Source organism: Dendrobium catenatum, unplaced genomic scaffold, assembly GCF_001605985.2.
Source record: "Dendrobium catenatum unplaced genomic scaffold, ASM160598v2 original_scaffold_96786, whole genome shotgun sequence".
NCBI lineage: Eukaryota > Viridiplantae > Streptophyta > Magnoliopsida > Asparagales > Orchidaceae > Dendrobium > Dendrobium catenatum.
In genome coordinates, this window is record NW_021415225.1 from 1131228 (window position 1) to 1153294 (window position 22067).

Consider the following 22067-nt stretch of genomic DNA (forward strand, 5'->3'; position numbering starts at 1 on the left):
AGAAAAAAATACAATGATAAAAGAGAGTAATAAATTCTTTTCAAAATTATTGCGAGGGAACTCATTGAGGTAGATCGGGCTACCTTAACCTTCGGTCTCTTGACCATTTACTTAAAGAAAACATTCATTAATCATATTCTTTTATTTTTTATTTATTTTATTTTATGCATTTATCATATTCTTTCAATCACATAACATAAATATTAGTATTTATCATAGTGTGCAGTATGAATGGCTCTTTCCAAAAAGAAGATGTTTAATGGATTATTTGTAGAAGATTTTGAAGATTCATTAGTGCTACATGTAGATAAATTGTTTTTACTAGGAAAGAAAAAATAGGTTATCATATTCCGATTGGATTGATAAACATGAGTGATTCAATTCAAGTCCGAATGAGCCCAGATCAAGCTTTCATAGTTGCTCGGCCACAATGATTGGATTGCTACTGCCCTACTAAGTTCTTCTAACCATAATCGCCTTCCACCACCATCTTCCAACCACATCCCTTTGATTTGAGCACCATCGTTTGATCATAATCATCTAACCAATGTTGCTCAATTATAGTTTTCTGACCATCTTCCCTCAAGCACCATTGCCCAACTATTTTACGTCTTCGACCATGGTTACGCAACTATAGTCATCTAAATACTATCACCTAACATTTTTGTTAAGGATATATATATCATTTGCCCCCTCCAGATTAAAGTGTGGTCAACGACCCCAAGGATATTTTATTTTAATTATTTTACATTGACTAATGCCATCAAATAATACTATAAAAATCTTAGATAAGTCAAATATCTTTGATGGATTTCTTCCAATCTCTTGCACATAGATTGACATCATTGAGCATCACTATGATAACTAGCCTTGAATATGCCAAATATTGTTGATACATATATCAAGCAAGACTTTCATAAGTTAAATCTCCTTGGTGAATTTCTCTCAGCATCTTCCACATATATTAACACTATTGAATAATAATCTAACAAATAATTTAGACGAGTCAAAATTATTGATAGATTTCTCTTTATATCTTTCACTATATGTTAAGATTTTTGTTGGCTCATTATACAAAAAACTTAAGGAAGGCAAAATTTCTAAAGGAATTCTATATGATCCTACTAAATAAAGAAAATGAGTTTAGATAGAATTATGTCATCAATAAATCTTATTACTATTATGAACAAAATGTCAATCATATTTAGACAGATAAGAAAAGAGTTGGAGATAAAGAGTTGGAGACATCTATAAAAACTTAATCCCCTATTCAGGCAATTTCTTAGGACATTGAATTATTATTACCGCATGGATGCTTATTAGATCAAGATACGCCTCATGTATAGTCTGTAAAGTATTATAATTAATGGCATACTTTTCTACCTTTTTTATGTATCATTTAGCCCTAAGAATTGTATAAATAAATAGTGAATATGCATATTTTGATTTATTTTTAGAACTATTAATCTAGCTAAGTATTTTTATGGCCTTTATATTTGTAGTTGTTAATTCATATTTTCTTAGCCTTCTCCTTTCTTTTTTCATGCTCACACTATGTTCTGAGGTTCTCATCTAGGAGGTTTATAGTTAGGAAAGTCAAATATCAATGATGGACAAATTTGAATCCTATAATAACTACTGAAAAAAATTGCACTTTGTTGAATCCAAATTTTCCTGTGAATGATGTATTGGCCTTACTATCAAGACTATTAAGGTGAAACGATTTCAACAAAAATATAAGGTGACATGAAGAGAAAGAAAGAAAGGTGGCTAATAGGAAGAAATTTATCTATAATCAATGTTGTAAGTTTCAGTAGCCAAAAGGTCCCAAAAATGCCTCTCAACTGGTTATTTGTAGGGCTGAGAAGGCTAAAGTAGATGCAACACCTAAAATAATAATGAAATATTATAATATTTGACAGTTATAAAATACGTGGGTTGACTAGAATGAATGCACATGTCCTTTCATATTTGACTTGGTTTAACTTTTAGCGATAAGCGTCCAAGATCGAGGCACTGACTAAGCAAACATAGTCTCCACACCTACTTTTAGGTAGGTGATCAGCATCTCTTGCATAATGGTCAAGTGATCATCTAGTAGAGGTGAGATTGATGTGGGGAGATCAATGATTAATAACAAGTAACAGCTCCTAAGAGCAAGAATACCAAAGATAAATAATTACTATATATTAATCTTCCAAAAATATCTTTCATTTCATTCTTTCTAAAACATCTTGCATATATAATTAAAAATAGAAACTTCTAGAAAACCTAAAAAACAACAATTAAATGATAAAGCATTCCTAAAGTACATTTTAGATCATAAGATGCTCTGCATCAGAGCTCTCTAAGATGATTGCCTTGAGAAGGCAAGTTCTTCCTTCTAAACATGACCAACGTGTATGCTTCCTTGTTTTAAACTTTTCCAATCTGAGCTTCACTAAGCGAGTTCCTTAACCTTATTGAATCTCTCTAAGGCGAGTTCCCCCATAAGCGGGAATGCCTTGCATGATAGTAATCGTATGATTAATAAACTACTTTCAGTGGGGGATTATTTGGTAGAAATATATGGTCATATATGATGGATTGATGGGGGGAGAACAACCTAAAGTATGCATACTACTAAAGCTATAGCTTGGAGGTCCTTTTTTTTTTTTTTTTTTATTTTATTCCCCTTAGTTTAGGAGAGATTATTACATGCAAAATTTGGACACAGAGAATCATTCGGTTTTGTGATTATGAACAATAAAAGCGCAGTGGTGAACATTAATTGTACTTTTATTATTGAGAGTCATAAAACCGAACGGTTTTCTTTATCTAGACTACGCATGTAATAATCTCTTCAATTCCATAAAAGAGATTAACATCTATTCTTCCTTGCCAACCCTGATCTGTTGCCTTAAGATCTTAATAATAATATATTAGTAAAGCAAGGCATAGTATTCTAACTATCATATCTCACCAACTATATATTCTACATGGAGAAAAAAAATTTCTGTCACCAGCATCTAATCAAGTTCCCAGCTTGTTATTTTACAGAAAAATTTGTTGTCACAGTTCATTACTTTATTGCAGTGTTCAAGCTTTTGTATCCAAATAACAAACAAAGTTCTTCAGCTCAAACCAGAAAAGAAGGGAATAGAGTAAGCTCCTAGCCAGTCATCGCCCTGAATAAAGCTCCCAACAGTAAAATTCAAAGCTTCCGCAGAATCATTAATGGCCTTATACCCACTCCAGTTTACCCTCCCACTCACATTGGATCCAGGCCCTCGATTCATGTACTCCCCGTAAAACAGAGTATCAACTCCCACACTCCCGTTCCATTCCGACCACCCCGCCGGCTCAATCAAGCTCCCTATATACGATTCCAGCACCACAGTTCTCGAATACTTCTTCCATGGCCGGCCGAGATAGCTCTGGAAGTCTGACTCAACCGGGATTAGTTCGGCCGCAGAAGTTATCTTGCAGCGTTGGATTGAGATGCCCGTGTTCTGGTTGGGGTCTTCGCGGCCTTGAGCTGTAAAAATGGGGTTTTGATTGGGGTCGGGTTTGCGGGCGTAAAGATTGCAGTTTTGGAAGAGGGCGGCGGCGTCGCCGAAGATGAAGTCGACGGTGCCGTAGATGTCGCAGTCGCGGTAGAATTGGCGGAGGGAGTGGACGTAGAGAGTGTCTTGGTAGCCAACGAAGCTGCAGCGGTAGAAGGCGGAGAGGTCGGCGCCGCAGCGGAGGGCGACGGCTTGGTGTTTGGTTGGACCGGCGGCGTTTTCGACGGTGAGGTCGCGGGCGATGAAGCCTTTGCCTACTACCGCTGCGATTAGCATTTAATTTATTGTATTAGTCGTTATAATGTCATTAGTAAAATTTAATAACTTTATAATCAGCAATCAGATAACTCATTTATTGTTTAACAATTGAATTTTTTTAATTGGCATAAAATTGCTATTTTAAAAGATAAATTTTAGTCTATATGTTCCATAATATTTTATATTAGAGAAATTTGCTCCATATTTCATTTCTTAGATGAAAAATCTCCTCAAATCAAAATACCCTCATTTTAGATTGTGTACTACTTTTTTAAATCTATCGTTCTTAAGGCTTTGTTTGGGATGTTTTCTTTTTTTATACTAAAAAGCTGCTTTAGAAAATAGTAAGAAAGCCTTCCTAAACAAAGCCTAAATTTGGAGAAATTATTCAATGCGGATATTGGATGGTCTGGAGACCAATCAGAACGAGACATGTCATCGGGTACACAGCAATACCAAGCACCAATACTAAGCAAAAAAATGATGTGGGGGTTCTGATATATTTCTGGACGTCGTCCGATGTCCGCACAGAATAAGTTTTCCCAAATTTGACTTCAATAATAGTTGGAAAAAGTTCAACCAAAATTTGAACATGGTTGATATCATATGTAATAAAAAATCGATATATGATTGAGCATATTCAAACCCTGATCGAATATATTAAATTAAAGCAATTACAACATTTTATATTAATAGGTTGTGTGAACGTACCTATAATTGAATTATACTAATATAAAGAACTCAAATTTGATCATATATATATCATTATTATTGCGGTCTATAATATACATGGCGATAGAGTTGTAATTTTACGTATTAGCATTGCACAAATATTCAGCTCACACACAGAGAACACAATATTTTTTTTATGTAAAAAATCCTGGAAAGGAGAAAAACCACGGGGCCTAGTCCAGTTAAAAAGATTTCACTAGAATTTGAGTTGAGTACAGTGGGCTAAATCGTCCTAGAGGGCGATCAAATTACAAATGTCAACCGTATGGTTGAAGTCTAATGTTAAACCGTGCATCTCTTGGAATTTGGGGCGTCAATTAGTAGTCTGATAGTGACTAGGCAAAATTTTGGCGTTAGTTGATGGTCTGACGGAGTTTAGGGTCTTAAGTGTTGGTTTGGCGGAGTTCAGGCCCTTAGGTGGTGTTCCAGCGAAGGTGAGGGCCTCATGTGGTGGTCTGATGAAGGTGAGGGCCTCAAGCGGTGGTTCGGCGAAGGTGAGGGCTTCAAATAGTGGTCCGACAAAGGATAGGGCCTCATGTGGTGGTCCGACGAAGGCGATGGCCTCATGTGGTGGTCCGGCAAAGGCGATAATCTCATGTGATGGTCCGACGAACTCAAGTGGTGGTCGAGGAAGAGTTTCTTCCTTCTTTTCTTCTCTTCTTCCTTCTTCTCTTCTTGCTTCAGTCCCTTTTAAAGAGAAATGAGGGGTTTATTTATAGATTTCTGGATTGGCATGACCTATAAATAGGTGATAGATCAAGGGTAAATAGGAAGTGGTTGGATGGACGGTCGATGTTGAATCCCTTGATCATGGTATGTTTGATGGACATTTGAATGTCTTAGTGATGTCAGAATTTGTTGATCTTAGACTCATTGGATTCGTCTCGTTGAAACGCTCGATTCGACTATAATTACGTTATATTTGGAAACCGTTTGGTAATCCAAATTGTGGTTTGAACCATCCAAAAGTGCTTCAAACCCTTGATTTGGACCCATTTGGGCTCGGATTAGGTTGAATTTGGTGTCGTTGGGTTTGCATTCTTGAGACGCTCAGTTAGACTATAAGTTTACTGAAATCGGAGTTCGGATAGTCCCAATTTTAATTTCGAAAGTTTCCAACTTGATTTTGCATCGAGATTCGTGCTCGATCCAGATAATTTTTTGATGACATATCAATTATAAAGTGGCCAAATTACATATTAATACATCACCAAAAAATTCACATAATAAGCATGAATCTAAAGGGGAAATATTTGAATTGGAATTTTTCACAATTAAAGTTAGGAATTTTCAATTTCCAATAAAACTTATAATCAAAGTGAACGTCACAACAAAATGAACCCAATGATACAAAAAGCTATCTAATTCAAATCAAAATGAACTAAAATCAAATGCTTATAGCATATTCAAAAGCTTTTGAAGAGTAATTGAAGAATCATGTGGCCTTTAAATATTGCATTCTTATTATCAAATCAAGCATCTCAACAAGGATTAATTATTCTGTTTGGACGTCGAACGCCGTCCGGAGACCAATCAGAATGCGCTACGTTGACGTTGTGCATTCTGATTGGTCTCGGGACGACGTTTTGCGTCCGACCTCCGCACAAAATAATTTATCCTCAACAAGATTTGATTAACAAGCCCAAGATCATTCAATTTTGATGTCATTAAAATACTCAAATATTATCAATAGTCTATGATCAAGGGAATCAATATGTGATGCTCGATGAACCTTTTATTTTTTGTCTAAAAAAAACTATAAATAAAGCTCTATTTTTCTACCTAAGGAAGGTTCAAAAGCTGAGAAATTTGAAGAACTCAACTATTTTGGTCGTCAACCCTCATCAATGATCTTCATCAGCAACCGTCGTCTAATCATTGCCACCTAACTATTAACATCCAATCTCATCATTTAACTTATGTTGTCATTATTCGACTAATTAAGAGCAAAACATTCAAAAAAAATCATTAAAAACTTTCTAAGATTTTCAAAAATATTCTATTGAAAGTTTTATTAAAAGACAAAAATATTAAAATTTAGTTTAAAATATTTAAATATAACATCAAATGGCCCAAAAATATCAAAAAAAAAAAAAAAAAAAACCTAACCTCCAAAAAAAAAACATAAGAAATGCTTTTAATATAAAGTAGCTTTGATAATTGAAGTAATTATCATACTTTTTTGTTTCCTACACTCCAAGAAGTGCTTTCCATCATATGACAGCTTCATTATCAATTCAAGTAATCATTATTGCTTATTATTTAGTGCACTCCAAATTTCTTTATTTTGGGTAAGTGTACAATATGTTTTTTGCCCTTTTTCAATTCTTTTAATTTTCTTTTATAATATCATTTATATAAAAAAAAATTCTCCGTGGGGCAACTTTTTCGCTATTTTTTTCGATGGCTATCACATGCCTATTAGACTGCAACCCACTTTTCAAAAATTATCATGGAAAGCTACTTTTGAGAACTATTATGTGTTGAAATGTTCGTGGCGGCAGAAAGATATAGAGTTCAACAAATTGGATCAAATATGGTGTCATTTGGTTCGTCTCTTTAAGATGTACAATTTGAATATATGTTTGCTGAAATTACAGTTTTGATGATCCCAAACTTAATTTTGAAAGTTTCTAATTCAAATTTGCATCAAGATTCGTGCATGATCAAAATGATTTTTTGTGACATATAGCATTTAGTATTTATATATATATAATAGTTCATAAAAATATTTTGTTCAAAATAGTTTTAAGTTTTATTTTGTAAGATTATAGAATTTTATAAAGTTTGCTGTAAAATTATTATAGGAAATTATTTTTTAAAAGCAATTGTGAATATTATAATTTTTTTTTTAATCTGATCAATTATTTTCTTAAAAAGTTCACATATAAGCAACACCGGATGTAAAAACTAGTTTTTTATCACAAAAAATTTTGAAAAGCTAAAAAAGTGGAAAAAAAAACTATCTTAAATAAGAGAATTATTTTGTGCTGAGGCTGGACGGAGCTCTACGTTCGGAGGCGAATCACGTACAATCACATCAGTGGTACCGAGTCGCGACCAAGCAATACCGAGTCAAGGTACCGAGCAAAGAAGTGATGTGGCGCATTCTGATTGATCTTCGAATGATATTTGACGTCCGCACATAATAATTAATCGAGAAACTTGGTTATGTCAAATAAATTATGGAAAATCACCTTATTCTAATTTTCCGAATTTTTCTCTATTTAAAAAAGATAAAAATAATTATATAGGAGCCTTTAATTCTTTAAACATGTAACATTCTCGTATCCGTACCCGACACGATACTGACTACCTTCATAAATAACAACAAGCCCCTTTTTCAATAAGCCCCTTTACTTTCTATTAATTAAATTAAAGCAGCGTGCAATAAAAAAATTATAATAGTACTGTCTATAAAAAAGATTAATTAATTGGTTCGAGTAGGCTCACCGACAGTGGCTGACCGGAAAGTGGTCCAGCCGTCGACGACGTTCCTGCCGGCTTTTATCACCGTCTTCCCCATGCCATCTCCGACGAACATTAAGTTGACCTTGTTCTTCCCAACCTCCACATTTTCAAAATACGCCCCGGCTTTTATGTAAATTACGAACCGCGTCGCGCTGTTATTCGGCGCCGCTGCCACTGCTTCCCCCACCGTCGTGTAGTTACCGCTCCCGTCCTTCGCCACCACCAAGTCCGCCACAATTGATGTCGCCGGCGCCGGCGCCTGAAGTAGGTGCCGGTTTCTTCTCGTCAGCCACGTGGGAAATTTACCATTCACTGTAAGGATATAATAATTGTGAAATTAATTTATCAAATATAATTTAAAATTAAATATTAAATTACTACCTCGAAAAACTTCATCTTGGCCGCGGCCATTACAATTTTCCGGCGAACTGATCTTCTTTGACAAGGCGAGCGCATTACTAACATGTCTGTAAATCTTGACCATTCTACGCTGAATCTGAGGACGAATGCTCTCCTGCTCGGGAACAAAGGCAAAGCCGTCGAGGCAAGTGAACTGATTCGTAATGGCGGCGGAGAGAAAAGTGGACAAATCGGCGCGGCAGCGGCGACGGGAAGAACTCCGGCGAAGATCGGAGACGGCGAGGTGGAGATCATCGAGCGTGGCGTCGAGAAGCTCGATGCAGTCGGAAAGGGCGAGTCTTTGGCGAGGGCTTAGGTGATGGCGGCGAAGAATGGAGGAGCAGTTATGGGAGGAAGAGATGACGGTGGCGGCAGTGGAGTTGACGGCGGAGGAGATGATTGATGGGAGGGGAGTGGTGGAGAGGTTGGGAATGGAGAGGAGAGTGGAGAGGCAGAGGTTGGGGAAGAGAGTGGATTGACAGTGGAGAGCAGCTGTGGCAGCGGCGGCGGAGGGAAGGGGGAAGGAGGAGGTGGTGGTGGTGTAGGGGATCAGGAGGACGATGAGGAGGAAGGTAGGTGGAATGAGTAGCTTGGATTTGGGGATTCGGGCGGACATTTGAGTTGCAAGAGGAGAGTGAGCATGGCGAAGGTTACCTTAAAATTGGGGAGAATTTAAATAGATGATTTAATAGAAAAAAAAAATATTTATCTATCTATCTATATATATATATATATATATATATATATATAGAAAGAAAAAAAAAGCCATTGCCACTAATCGCCACAGCCAGCCACTCTATCACCCTATGCACCAATGCATCATCGACCATTACCAATAAGCTTTACATTGAATTTATTTTACTTTGAGTCAAATACTAAAAAATTAGGAATGATAAGCCATCAAAAAATTCATTTGATAAATTAAAAATATTGATGTAAAATTTGAGTTAGAAACTTTTGAATATGAGTTTAGAACCATTCAAACTCCGATTTTAACAAGCTTATAACTGAATTAAACATTTCAATGAAACAAGCTCAATAACATCAATAGTTTTCTGGTCCTAATGCAAACGAATTCAAATCAAGCACTTAAATATAATTAAAAATTTTATAATATTAATTAAAAGAACAAATTATCTCTAAATATTTCATGCTTGTAATCAAACCAAGAGTATCAATGAGAGAAGGCCAATGAGCCCAAATTCATCCAATTCTAAGATTATTAGCAAACTTAAATGCTAAAATAATTAAATAATAAAAAAATCAACTTATATTATTTGTTTGAGTTTTTTTTTTCTAAAAATATTAAAATGTCACTCATAAAACAACAAGTCCACCCTCATTCGTATAATAAGGGGACATTAACCTAAATTTGAAGGAGTTTAGAGATTTGAAGAACTCTGAAAACCGTTCTAACAGTGGACAATAAAGTCAAATACCAATATCTCGTCACTTGCTCATCATTGCCCAACCACTGTTGTCGGTCAATCATTATCTGATCATCAATGTTCAATTATTGTTATCCAACCATTATCATTCAGCCACCAATATAAACTTACATTAAATAACTACCATTGTTTGATTATCATTACCCTTCAATACATCTACATAAATCTCTACTATAATTGATATATACATGAAAAATTGATTTGATTATCATGAATCTTGTTACGATCGAGAGTATTCGCGGCGGTAGAGAAATATAAAATTTAACGTCTTAGCGTTGTACGTAGATCCAACATGCAATCAAATAAAAAGAGAGGGTACGTCATTCACTAGAGACATCAAAATTTTTACGTGGAAAACTCCTAAAAAGGAGGAAAAACCAAGGGGCCTACCCCAGTTTGAATGAATCCACTAGTATTACAGTTTCTTACAAATGAGGTCCTTCCTTAGGGGAAGGTCGAGGACCGTAGTCGGTGGGCGACGGAAGTCGGAATGACTGTAGTCGGTGGGCGAGGTAAGTCAGGAGGATCGTAATCATATCGTCTGACGACGGAGGTCAGAAGGACTGTCATTGGTGGCCGACGTAAGTTATGAGGACCATAGTCAGTTGACGATGGAGGTCGGAAGGATTATAGTCTGTGGGCAACATAAGTTAGGAGGATCGTAGTCGGCTGGCGACGGAGGTCGAAAGGACTATAATCGGTGGGCGATGTAAGTTAGGAGGACCGTAGTCCACTAGCGACGGAAGTCAGAATGATTGTAGTCGGTGGGCGACGTAAGTCAGGAGGACCGTAGTCGACGGGCGACGGAAGTCGAAATGACTATAGTCGGTGGGCGACGTAAGTCAGGAGAACCATAGTCTGTTGACGACAGAGGTCAGTAGGGCTGTAATTAGTGGGCGTCGTAAGTTAAGAGGACCATAGTTAGCTGACAACGGAGGTCAGAAGGATTGTAATCGGTGGACGACGTAAGTTAGAATGATTGTAATCGACGGGCGACGAATGTCAGAAGGACTGTTATCTAACGATGAAGGTCAGAAGGATGGTGTCAGGTAGAAATCCAACAATGAATATAAATCCAACATCAGATAGATGTCCAACTAAAGTTCGACAACAAGCAGAATTCCGGCGTATGATAGAAACTTGGCGATGAGCGGAGGTCTGGCGTCGGGTAGAAGTTCGAAGTCAATTAGCGACCAAGGAGAACTTCGGCGTCACTTGGAGGTCAGGCTGAATTCCGGCGTCACTTGGAGGCCGGGCAGAATCTCGACGTCACTTGGAGGTCGGGCGGAATTCCAGCATCACTTGGAGGTCGGGCGAAATTCCGACATCACTTGAAAGTCGGGCGGAACTCCGACAGTGTTCAAGGAGGAGTTTCTTCCCTCCTATTATTCTCTTCTCCTCATTTACTTCTTGTTTGGGTCCACTCTCAAGAGAAATGAGAGGTTTATTTATAATTTTCTAGAGTGGCATGACCCGTAAATAGGTGAAAGATCAGGAGCAAATGGGGAGTGATTGGATGGACGTCCGATATTGAATCCTTTGATTGTGTACCATTCGTCAGACATTTGAAGGTCTTAAAGATGTCGGAATTCGGTGTCTTGGGCTCGTTGGATTTGTCTCGTGGAGCCGCTCAATTCGACTATAAGCACATCATGTTTCGAAATCGTTTGGCAACTCAAATTGTGATTCGAACTTTTCAATAGCACTTCAGGTCCTTGATTTGGACTCATTTGGGCTCGGATTGAGTTGAACTTGGTGTCGTTGGGTTCGCGTTTCCGAGACGCTTTGTTTGATTGTAAGTTTGCTGAAATCAGAGTTCAGGTGATCTCAAATTTAACTTTGGAAGTTTCTAGCTTGATTTTGCCTTGAGATTCGTGCACAATCAAGATAATTTTGAAAGTCTTGATTTGACGACTTCTAAAAGTTAAATTTATGATCATATGAACACCAATTTTAAAAAATTTATAATTGAATTAAATGTCTAGATGAGACAAACTCAAGAATACCAAAAGTGATTCATTCCAAGCTTATATAAGCTCAAATAAAACACTTAAAGTTTAATTATAAACTTTAAACATTCATTCAGCCATGTTTTTCGAATTATTGTCACGTGTCATGAGTCATGACTAGTTCACATGGCCAGTTTATTTTGTTGAAAAAAGTTTATATTATGGGAAAATATCAAACAGCAAATACGACAATGGAAGGTGGCCACGTGTGTTTTTTGGTGGCTAGTAACTACAATGTTGGATTAATATCCAATGTGGTTGGCTCGTACGCGTAGATCGTAGATCAGTGTGTTAATGTGGTCTAAGAACTTTGTTGACTTGCTTAAGATTTTGGTGGAAGAGTTGTCGGTGCATGTAGGGGTGTCAATTTCAGGCCAAGGGTCAGGGTCAGGTTCGGGTCGAACATGAAACTGACCCGGCAATATTCGGGTCAACTCGAACACGACCCATTTTTGAAAACGGGTCAGTTTTTCTGACTCGAACCGACCCGCTTCGTGTCCGGGTCAACCCGACACGACCCGAATGACCCCTTTCCAACCAAAAATTGCTAGTTTTCGGGTAAAAATAAACGGGTCTATCTCCTTTCTTTATGGTAAAAAACGAGTCAATCTCAGGCTGTCGGGTCAAAATCGGATTTTCGGATCAAAATCGGGTCAAAGGGTTAACCCGGACCTGACCCGATTTTTGAACGGGTCGAAATGTTGAGCCCGAACCCGACCCGTTTCGGATTCGGGTTGACCCTAATAGTGCCAAATTTTCGGGCCGGATTCGAGTCGGATTTTCGGGTCGTGTCAAATATTGACACCCCTAGGTGCATGAAAGTGATGAGCCTTATGTGACCCATCTTAACGAATTTGTAAGGGTGTCAAAATTGATTGACCGATTAGATAAATAGATACTAAAGTTAATCTAAATCTGACCCGTTAGATACCAAAATGACTCAAATTCGACCCTGTAAAATATTTTGATTAAATAAATATTTATAATTTATTAACTATAAAATTTATGATATTCGATAGAAACAAGAACATCATACTTATTAGTTTGGAAGTGAATTTTATCGTGTCGTTAATTTTCAGTATGTTCAAGATTAACTCGATTTAAAATGATGTTGGTCACAGCCACCACTCATTAGCGGTGAAATCAAGAAGAGCTTATGGTGGTTAATTGTTTGACTTTAAAAAAAAAAATCTTAAAAGAAAGCATTTTAGCTATTTTGTTCACCTTCAATAAATGTTGTTGCTCAAATTCTAAGAGAATTTTTATTTTCTATTTAATTTCATATATAGATTCAGGCATTTCACAATCATATTTTATCCACCCTCAAAAGAGAGGTTGATTTTGCACATGCCACTCACCGCCAGTTGTCACTAGCTATCACCTATTGCCATCCACCGTCACTCCCACCACCGGCATCGCCACCTACTACCACCCCACCCTTTCAATTCTTTTAGGTTCTTGTTCTACTCCGGCGGAAGATTTTCCCGAATTCCATTTGCGCGCAAGCCCTGTCCTTTCCTCGATGGCAATTGGAGTTTCAACTCAGTTCAGTCAGGTCCTTTTCCTCCTGCTAACGCTAACCGGCCTTACTATTTGTGGATAAAGTTGTCGCCAACTTTTGCATATCTTTTAATTTTATATATAAACTTTTAATTTTATGGTGTAAATGTGTAATCAATCAAACAAGTCAAAAATATTACCTTTTTGCAGTTCCTTTTATTCTAAACAAAATCCCTAATAATAATCAAATTTTACATAATTTAAGTGCTAATCCCATAAGGTTGATGATGTTATAAAACTTCGGCCCGTTATGTGGGCTTGAGTAGTTGAAACTATAAAGCCTAACCCGCAGAAAAGAAGAAAAATAGAAAAAAGTCGGAAGATTGAAGGTCCAGTTTCTCGGCAAGATACCGGAACCCTAGCTTGGAGATGGCGGCGATCAGCCTCAGGAAGGGGAACACACGGCTGCCGCCGGAGGTGAACAGAGTGCTCTACGTGCGAAACCTTCCATTCAACATATCGAGCGAGGAGATGTACGATATATTTGGCAAATACGGCGCGATTCGCCAGATCCGGATCGGGACGAGCAAGGAGACCCGTGGCACCGCCTTTGTTGTCTACGAAGACATCTACGATGCAAAGACTGCCGTAGATCATCTCTCCGGCTTCAACGTCGCGAACCGATATCTTATCGTGCTTTACTATCAGCAGTCCAAGATTAGCAAGAAGGTCGATCTGAAGAAGAAGGAGGATGAGCTCGCCCGCATGCAAGAGAAATATGGAATCTCCACTTCTAAAGATAAGTAGCTTAAAGATCCATGTTATGTCGAAACCATCATCAAGCTTATTGTTTGTGGATTTTGGTTCTCCCAAACTGCGCTCAATTATATGTTATTGTGTTCAAATGTTTGAATGATAACGGCCCGTATTTTCCTTTGTGCGGCTAATTTATCATCGCTGTAATTGATCTCTTGTTTTTTGTTCATATTTAGCTTTTAGATGCCGGCTTGGTAGATTTGAAGGCTTTTGTTTTCTGAAAAAAAGGGTTTTAAGGGGTAATTTTTGTTGCTTTTATGCCTGAAAAGTGCTTTATTTTCGCTGCTATGTGTTCAATTGTAGATGCAAACAGTGTCTTGTGTCGTCAGCGCTGGAAAACAACTTATTGTGTAGCACCTCCTTGAGGGTGTTTGGTGAAGCTTTCTATGTTCAAGTTAATAATTGAGCTTGTGGTTTTTAATTATTTGGGGTCAGCATCCTCCGGTGCGCCGAGAATATAAATGAAGGAAATAATATGAACTCTGGAGTTGTGAATGTGATGAATGAATGAGAAATATACCTATGATCTATATATTTAGGCATGGCGTTGGGCAAAATAGATATTTAGGAAGTTTTTTATTTATTTATTTTGGAACGGGGTACCACCTGCTGCCACCCGTGCCACGCACGAAAGGTTGCTTGGTGGCATGACTAATAGTTGGCTGACCTAGAAGAGTCTCTCACCCCAGAAACCTCATGGCCCGCTCTTGATTGGGCCCCACTTAAGAGGCGCTGCTGCTCGAGAGGAATCAAGCACGGGTTGGGGGTTCCTAACCGTTCTCCCATTCTAATCTAGATATTTAGGAAGTTTGTTAGTGGAGCTTTCAATCCTAGATAGTGAAGAGTCAATCCGGAAGTAATGTCCATGCCATGTTGGCCTTGGTAGCCATGCTTTAGATGAATTTAATGGACATAGCCTGCATTTTGGGTGTACTGGCATGTCCTCATACATCCCATTCTACCGTATCATGGATAGCTTTTTCACCTCGAGAAATTATTACGTGTGGATTCATACATAGCTTGCTTCTGGACTCTAATCAAAATAGGCTACTTTGTCTGTACACAGCCTGTGTACAATCTTGTACATAATATGTGTATAATATACACCTTGTGTGCAGGCGATGTGGCCCTTTCGATTGGAGTCCGGACGCCATCCTGACTCCGCATGTAATAATTTCTCTTTCACCTCTAATGTTCCTATACAGTGTTGATTTATTTATCTTGCTTCGATCAAAGCACTATCAGAGTGAAATTATCTCTGGAATACCATCTTGATGGTAATAACGGTAATAGTGTGGTCTACATCTCATGGTCACAGGAGCAGCCACTACTCACTACAATTACATCATTACCGGGCATCTCTCACCAACCAAAAGAATCCTAGCCATCAAATGTGATAGGAATCCTCTTTCTCCATCTTATCCATGGCAATTCTCTCTGCTATATATACGACTACTTTACACAATTCAAAGTGGTGAAATGAGAAGTACCATTTACTGCTGCTCTTCTTCTTCTTCTTCAATTCTCATTCTTATTCTGTCCTTGCATATCATTAGATGGACCAGCCCATATATTCATCTCAGAAAGGTGAGGTTATAAACCTAGCTAGATTAAATTACACCCATTTAGGTGAATTAGTTGAGGACAACCAAATGGTTTGGTTCATCCCTTGGGTACCTTAATCACTAATAGAAGTGCCTTCACTCCCAAAGACCAAAGGGCTTTTCGATTCCTAATTAAGGTGGTTTTGGATGCTATAGCCATGTAAAACAACTTTTCTATGCAGGAACCAACCTCCAAAAACATATCATGCTTGGCTAGGATTATTGGTGGTATCACTGTTTATCTTCACAGAGATAAAGGAGGCCTAATGTTGTGTGAATTGTAAACAACCAAAACCTGCTAATAAGAGTAATGTTTGGTAATTATCTGGCACTCGAAAACACTTTTGCTAGATGATTTGGCCAAGTTGGTTGTTGGGCAAAAAAGAAGACAAGGTGCATGGCCAAGATTAGCCTCTCCTCCATTTTCTTCCTCCAGTTTTGTGCCATGCTACTATAACAGCTATAAACATTCTATGGTTAACACCTGCATAAGCTAGGATAATTTAGACACTGTTTAGCGCCCTGGTTCACCATGAAAGGAATCCTCATGTAGAGGTTTAAATGGCCGAGCCACGTTTGAGTCGCATCTACTCGACGTTCAACTAGCCTAAGTAATGATAGGGTTAAACTCAGGCTCATGGTCAAGCCCAACTCATATATTAAGCTTTAATTCAGCTCACCGGATTAATAGTGAGCTTCAAGCTCAACTCATGAGATAAATATCCCCAAATTCTCAAAAACTCAGCAATATGAGTTCATTGGCATTAATGGGAGCACGCTAGAGATGGTATCGATGGGAGAAGCAAGAAAGTCGTGACGAAAAAAGCATCTTTGCGAGCTCATTTACATCAAAAGAAGAACCAAGAAGTGCAATTGGTGCTCGCTATGGAAGGCATCAACAATGGAGAGGAAGCCGTGATAGGAGGGGCTTGAGAAGGCATTGACAATACTTAAGAAGTCACGGCATGAGCTTCTTGGAGAAGGCATCAACGGACCTGTAACATTTGAATATGAAGAGGAGTTCGTCATATTTGTTGATTTAACTTAATTTTTGTCTGCTGCTCTAAACCGAATGGGGAGAAACCATAAAATTCTTTAATTGAAATGTAATGGCTTAAACTACAAGGTTAGATCTGTTAAGATATGGAGCCTAATTTTTGCCCTATAAAAAAATGCTACTCAGACTTAAGCAGGAGTTGATCGGTGTGGTAATGGTTTAGTTGGAATTTATGAATCTTTGCTTATAAATTCTCAGGCTGAAAGCTTAGTTGGCCTCTTTATATGAGAGAATGGGTTAGAGTTATATTCTAGAAGAACGATTTTTTTTTTTTGTGACGAGAAAGTACTGTCCTTAGGCCAGTGAAAATCCCGGTCGACCTAGCATGCAATCCACACCAATTTACACAGCCAACACTTAAGGCTTTTACTGCTTGCCAAGGGATTTGAATCAGGAACCTAGGCTTTGCTTAGCCGGCTCTTCACCATTTGGACAAACAGCTGTGGGTATTCTAGAAGAACGATGAACTATCCCGCTAAAATGCTAGTAATGGTTGCGATGGCCATCATTAGGCTCTGGAAAGGGATCACCTTTTTGTTGTCTGGGGTAAATCAGATCATAAATGGGATAGTCAAAGAAGTACATAAGAAATCTTGCTCGTAATTTGGACATCAGATTTTGAAGAGCCGGGAGATCGAATGCATGTAATAAGATAGAAATTTGAGGGGATTTTTTGGTATTTGGCTTGGAACTGCAGAATGCCTCCCTGGCATGTGTGAGGCTGTATGAGTTGCAGATAAAATTGTTTTAGGCTGCCTGCCAAAATTTTTGTGAAGCTATTAGAGAGTAATGTCCGAAACATATTCATGATAACATCTAACAAAATATTCCAGATTTTAGTTGTCCTTAATGACACTTAGACCTCATATATCTTCATCAAACTACCATGAGTTTAGTTATGTTTCAAGGTTAGGGGTGCAACTGAGTCAAGTCGGCTCGCGATCCGACTCGAGCTCGACTCGATAACAGGCTCGACGAGTCGAGCTTATCGAGCTCGTGAGTCGAGCTCGAACACTATTTTGAGCTCAAGCTCGACCAGCCTGCTGCTCCACTCACAAGCTCGTCGAGCAGCTTGCATATGAAATCAACAACGTGAAAATGAAAATCTGGCACGGGAAAGACGTTGGTGACATGAGAAGCTTGCAACGGTCGCGGACACTAGCGACGACAACGACGGACGCAGACTGAGCTCGAACGCTGGCGACACGAACTAAGCTCGAACGACGACAGACGAGAAAGACGCTGACAACAACGACGACTGAGCTCGAACGCCGCTCAAGCAACTCGACGGACGGATTGAGCTCGAACGGGATAACGACGATTGAGCTCGAACTCTGACGACGCGAACTGAGCTTGAACGACCACGAAGGGGAAAGAAGCTGGAGACCGACGAATGAGCTCGAATGATGCTCAAGCAGCTTAACGGACAAATTGAACTCGAACGCGATGACGACGACTGAGCTTGAATGCTGATGATGCGGGCTTAGCTCGACAGACGGACTGAGCTCGTGAGCTCGAACAGGATGACGACGACTGAGCTCGAACTCTGATGACACGAACTGAGTTTGAACGGCCACAAAGGGGAAAGAAGCTGGCAACGAACGAATGAGCTCGAATGCCGCTCAAGCAGCTCAACAGACGAATTGAGCTCAAACGCGACAACGACGACTGAGCTCGAATGCTGACGACGCGGGCTGAGCTCGAATGCCGCTCGAGTAGCTCGACGAGCTTTTCTTTCTTTTGTCGAGTTGAGCTCGAGCTCGGTATTTGACACAGGAGCTCGACTCGACTCGTTTGCACCCCTAGTTCATGTCTTGTATTGGATTTGGACTTAAGGGCTTGTTTGTGGTGACTGCAACTGTTTGTAAAGGCAGCTATAGCTATTACGTTGAAAGTAGCTTTTATTAAAGCTGTTGTGAGTGTTTTAATTCCTCTTTTTGTAAATTAGACAATTGTGCTTTTACATTTCAGCATATTTAATTGCTAAAAACTACCTCTTATTATAGAGCTCTTTGAAAAGTAGCAAAAAATCAACAGCTAAATAGAACTTAAATCAAAACATCAACAAGCTTATTTAGGCAGCCTTCAGCCTGCTCATTTATTTTGTATTGGCCTTTTTTTCTCTCTTTAACGTCATGAACTTTTTATATGGAAGCACCTTGAGTTTGATTTTGTAGAGGTGCTAATAGGCCGATGAAATCGTGAGATTTTTTTTTTTTTTTTCCTAGACCTCTTAGTTGGAAGCCTTAGCTCTCAACCAATAGGCCAAGGAGAGCTGTGTGTTAGTGGAGCTTTCAATCCTAGATAGTGGATCGTTAATCCGGATGTCATGTCCATGCCATGTTGACCTTGGTAGCAATGCTTCAGATGAATTTAATGGACATAGCCTGCATTTTGGGTGTACTGGGATGACAGCCCATTGTAATGTATCATGGATAGCTTTTCACCTCGAGAAATTATTAAGTGCAGATTCTGGACGTAGCTTGTATATGGACTCCAATCAAAATAGGCTACTTCGTCTGTACGCAGCTTGTGTATAATCTTGTACACAATGTGTGTATAATATACACTGCGTACAAGCGATGTGGCCTTTTTCGATTGGAGTCTGGATGCCATGCGAACTTTGCACGTAGTAATTTCTCTTTCAACTCTATGTTCCTGTACGGTTTTGATTTATTTATCTGGCTTCGATCAAAGCAATATCAGAGTGAAAATATCTCTGGCTTGATGGTAATAACGGTAATAGTGTGGTCTGCATCTCATGGTCAAAGGAGCAGCCACTACTCACTACAAATACATCATCACCGGGCATCTCTCACCAACCAAAAGAATCCTAGTCATTAAATGTGATAGGAATCATCTGTCTCCATCTTAGCCATGGAAACTCTCTCTGCTATATATACGACTACTTAACACAATTCAAAGTGATGAAATGAGATATCTTCTTCTTCTTCTTCTTCAATTCTCATTCTTATTCTGTCCTTGCATATCATTAGATGGATCAACCCATATATTCATCTCAGAAAAGTGAGGTTATGAACCTAACCAGATTAAACTACACCCATTAGGTGAATTAGTTGAGGACGACCAAATGGTTTGGTTCAACCCTTTGGTGCCTTAATCACTAGTAGAGGTGCCTTCATTCCCAATGACCAAAGGGGTTTTTATTCCTAATTAAGGCGGTTTTGGAGGCTATAACCATGGAAAACAACTTTTCTATGCTGGCACCAACCTCCAAAAACATATCATGCTTGGCTAGGATTATTGGTGGTATCAGTGTTTATCTTCACAGAGATAGAGGAAGCCTAATGTTGTGTGAATTTTCAACAACCAAAACTTGCTAATAAGAGTAATGTTTGGAAATTTTCCGGCACTCAAAAGACACTTTTGCTAGATGATTTGGCCAAGATTAGCCACTTCCATTTGCTTCCTCCACTTTTGTGCATGTCATGCTACTAAAACAGCTATAAACATTCTACGGTTGCATAAGCTAGGATAATTTAGATATTGTTTAGCGCCCTGGTTCACTCATGAATGGAATCCTCATGTAGAGGTTTAAATGAGCCGAGCCAAGTTTGAGTCACATCTACTTGAAGTTCAACTAGCCTACATAATGATAGGGTTAAACTCAGGCTCATGGTTAAGTCGAACTCATATATTAAGATTAAATTTGGCTCACCAAATTAATAGTGGGCTCAAGCTCAACTCATGAGCTCAATATCCGCAAATTCTCAAAAACTTAGCAACAGGAGTTCATTGGCATTGATGGGAGCTCACTGAAGATGGTATCGATGGGGGAAGCAAGAAAGTCGTGACAAAAACAAAAGCATCTTTGGGAGCTCATTTACCATAAAAGAAGAACCAAGAAGTGCGATTGTTGCTCGCTAGGGAAGGCATCAACAATGGAGAGGAAGTGATGTGAAACATAATGCATGGATGAACTGCTTAAGAAATTTGCACGCTTAATATTCCTAGAATAAATAACTATAACTTAATGGTGAATTTAAACGACGCAATAAAACACAGAGAGCGGTAAGACAAGCTTAGGCTAAACCACATGCATAGGAGTTAAGATCGTAAAATAGCCAACTTAATCTAACGTTGCATGCATGACTGGTTTTCAACAATAAATTCCAATGCTAACAATAAGATTATTCACTAAGCAAGGGTCCCTCACTCAACTCTTTATCTTGCTAGGCTTTAGTGGATAAAACTAACACAATTTTAGTGAATCAATTAATTCCACAATTGGATGCAACTATGAGAATAAAAGAATAAGGGAGAGAGTTCACTGAATCCTGGTTTGTGACTTGGAGCAGCACATAGAAGGTTTTCCCAAGCTGGCAATCGTCTCTTGTGACTGAATTTTATTTGGACAGGGATCTGGATCCTGTTTGGAGAAGTGGGGCGGCAGCGGGAGGACTTCTAGGCAGCAGAACAGCTGTTTCTGCTGCTGGAATTCTTCTGGACAGCAATTGGAGGATTGCCAGCAGCAAAACTGTTGATCTCCCTCAGCTGGAATTGATGGACAGCAGTTTTCAATGTCCCAAAATTCAGGACAGCAGATCAAACCTGTCCATGAACCTTGATAGCAGTCTAGAGTGGAGGAATTCAGTGGTTTCCTCCTTCTGACTGGTCAGGGCTTGGAGGGGCAAGGTTCATCATGTGGACAGCCAGGAACACCACTTGGAGAAGCAGGACAGCTAGGTTGACGGGATGCACTTCTTGGACAACAGTTACGGAATTCCCTTTTCAGATTTGAGCAAGAGAGACTAGGATTTGAAATTTGAATTCAAAGTCATGGGAGTTTTTAATCCGGCCACATGAAGGGGGCAAATGTGTGTAGGTTCAATGCATGTGGGCCAAGGGAATTAATTGTTGATTGAAATCAAATCTGAAATTAATTTCAGATTTGCTTAATTTTAGAGAGGTTTCCTAATTGAAATTTATTAGGGAGGGAATTATTTGAATTCAAATATTGAATTGAATTCAAATTAATAAACCTTCCTAATTGGGAGGATTATTTTAGGAAAGTATTTATGGGCTTAGAATTTTGAATTTCAAATTCTATGGGAGAGGGAGAGGTGGCCGGCGGCATAGGGGTGGAGATGGGGACGGGCCGTGGTGGAGATGGTGGCTTTGGGAGGGGTGGCCGGCGACTGGGTAGGCCAAGGCAGCCGGTGGGTTTGGGAAAACAGGGGCTTGAGGTGGAGGAATTTGGGAGAGAA

At 38.9% G+C, this 22067-nt stretch overlaps 2 protein-coding genes across 2 annotated transcripts; one reads left to right on the forward strand and one right to left on the reverse strand.

The window, feature by feature from the left end:
* Window positions 1–2921: 2921 nt before the first annotated feature.
* On the reverse strand, window positions 2922–9037 carry LOC110109022 (pectinesterase). Its single transcript, XM_020839917.2, has 3 exons — window positions 8388–9037; window positions 7989–8318; window positions 2922–3808 (listed from the first exon to the last, which is right to left on the reverse strand). The coding sequence occupies exons 1-3, from the start codon at window positions 9019–9021 to the stop codon at window positions 3114–3116; spliced, it is 1659 nt and encodes a 552-aa protein (XP_020695576.1). The 5' UTR covers window positions 9022–9037; the 3' UTR covers window positions 2922–3113.
* Window positions 9038–13722: 4685 nt separating this feature from the next.
* LOC110109023 (splicing factor 3B subunit 6-like protein) lies at window positions 13723–14383 on the forward strand. The gene has a single exon (XM_020839918.2). The coding sequence runs from the start codon at window positions 13792–13794 to the stop codon at window positions 14167–14169; it is 378 nt and encodes a 125-aa protein (XP_020695577.1). The 5' UTR covers window positions 13723–13791; the 3' UTR covers window positions 14170–14383.
* Window positions 14384–22067: the final 7684 nt, after the last annotated feature.